General features: G+C 28.8%; 1 protein-coding gene across 1 annotated transcript in view; it reads right to left on the bottom strand.

Moving 5' to 3' along the window:
- LOC108685264 (acetylcholine receptor subunit alpha-like) overlaps positions 1 to 1088 on the bottom strand; it is a 333770-nt gene that overhangs the window by 154810 nt on the left and 177872 nt on the right. The window contains exon 4 of the mRNA XM_018189965.1: positions 41 to 150. Within this exon, the coding sequence (XP_018045454.1) occupies positions 41 to 150 (110 nt within the window). The remainder of the gene's footprint in view (positions 1 to 40; positions 151 to 1088) is intronic.

Here is a 1088-nt window from a genome sequence, read left to right on the forward strand (position 1 = left end):
ATAACCAAAATCCGAAACAAAACGCAGCTGATGAACTCACTTGTTGTAAAGTACTATGTCAGGCCGCCATATGTGATCGGACGGCACGTGCAACATGTGAACTCCACCGTACTCCTTCGGCTCCCATCGCAGTTTGTAGTCGTACCATGACTTGAAACAGTCAATACAAGAAATATAAACATATTATTGATACGCTCTACGTAAAATCTATAACATGATTAATAATGTATCATTGAATTGTAAATAAATGGAATATCAAATCCATTCACAATTACATAAATACAATTTTTAATGATAGCGATTAATAATAGCAATTTTCCATTGTTATTAACAATAATATTTCATAATCGAATCTTTGTTTAATACTCCGGTATCAATAATTCATAAATAAAAAGTAATAAATCTTTCGCAAATAAAGCTTCATGGATAATTTTTATTGGAAATTAAATTTTGTAAAATTGAAAATTAAATTTTGTAATTAATAAACACGTACTCAAATAACATATTATTTTTACATAATTTTAACGTGAAACTTAATTCCAGAGATATGCAACTCTGAAAATTGGAAAATCATAATAAATAATATTGAAATTCATGGAAAAATTCAGTATCAAAACATTTGATATTAGTGCGATAAATATAAATTATCGTTTATATGTAGACGGATATTTATGCAATTTTATATTTTTTTAGAAAGCATATTAGAAAGTAGCATCAAAATAGAAATTTGTCTTATTAAAAAAGCATTCTAAAAATACATATTTATTTGTGCATATTGTACAAATTTGCATATTTTATGTATGTCTGCAAAAAAATATCCGCAAATCTGATCGTCTATTTATCATCAATTAAAAGATTGCAACACTTTTTTTTCGATGGGTTCCGGAATGCAGTTTGTTCACCGATTAATTCTTATAGAATCTAACCATTTAGTCTCTACAAGTAAGACTGATGAGTTCCGAAACACATCAAAAAAATGTGTTGGAATCTTTTAGTTGATGAGTGTCATGTACGCACACGCACACGCACACGCCACGCACACGCACACGCACACACAATATATGTATGTGTGTGTATATATTATATAT

Source organism: Atta colombica, unplaced genomic scaffold (assembly GCF_001594045.1).
Source record: "Atta colombica isolate Treedump-2 unplaced genomic scaffold, Acol1.0 scaffold15, whole genome shotgun sequence".
Classification (NCBI taxonomy): Eukaryota; Metazoa; Arthropoda; class Insecta; order Hymenoptera; family Formicidae; genus Atta; species Atta colombica.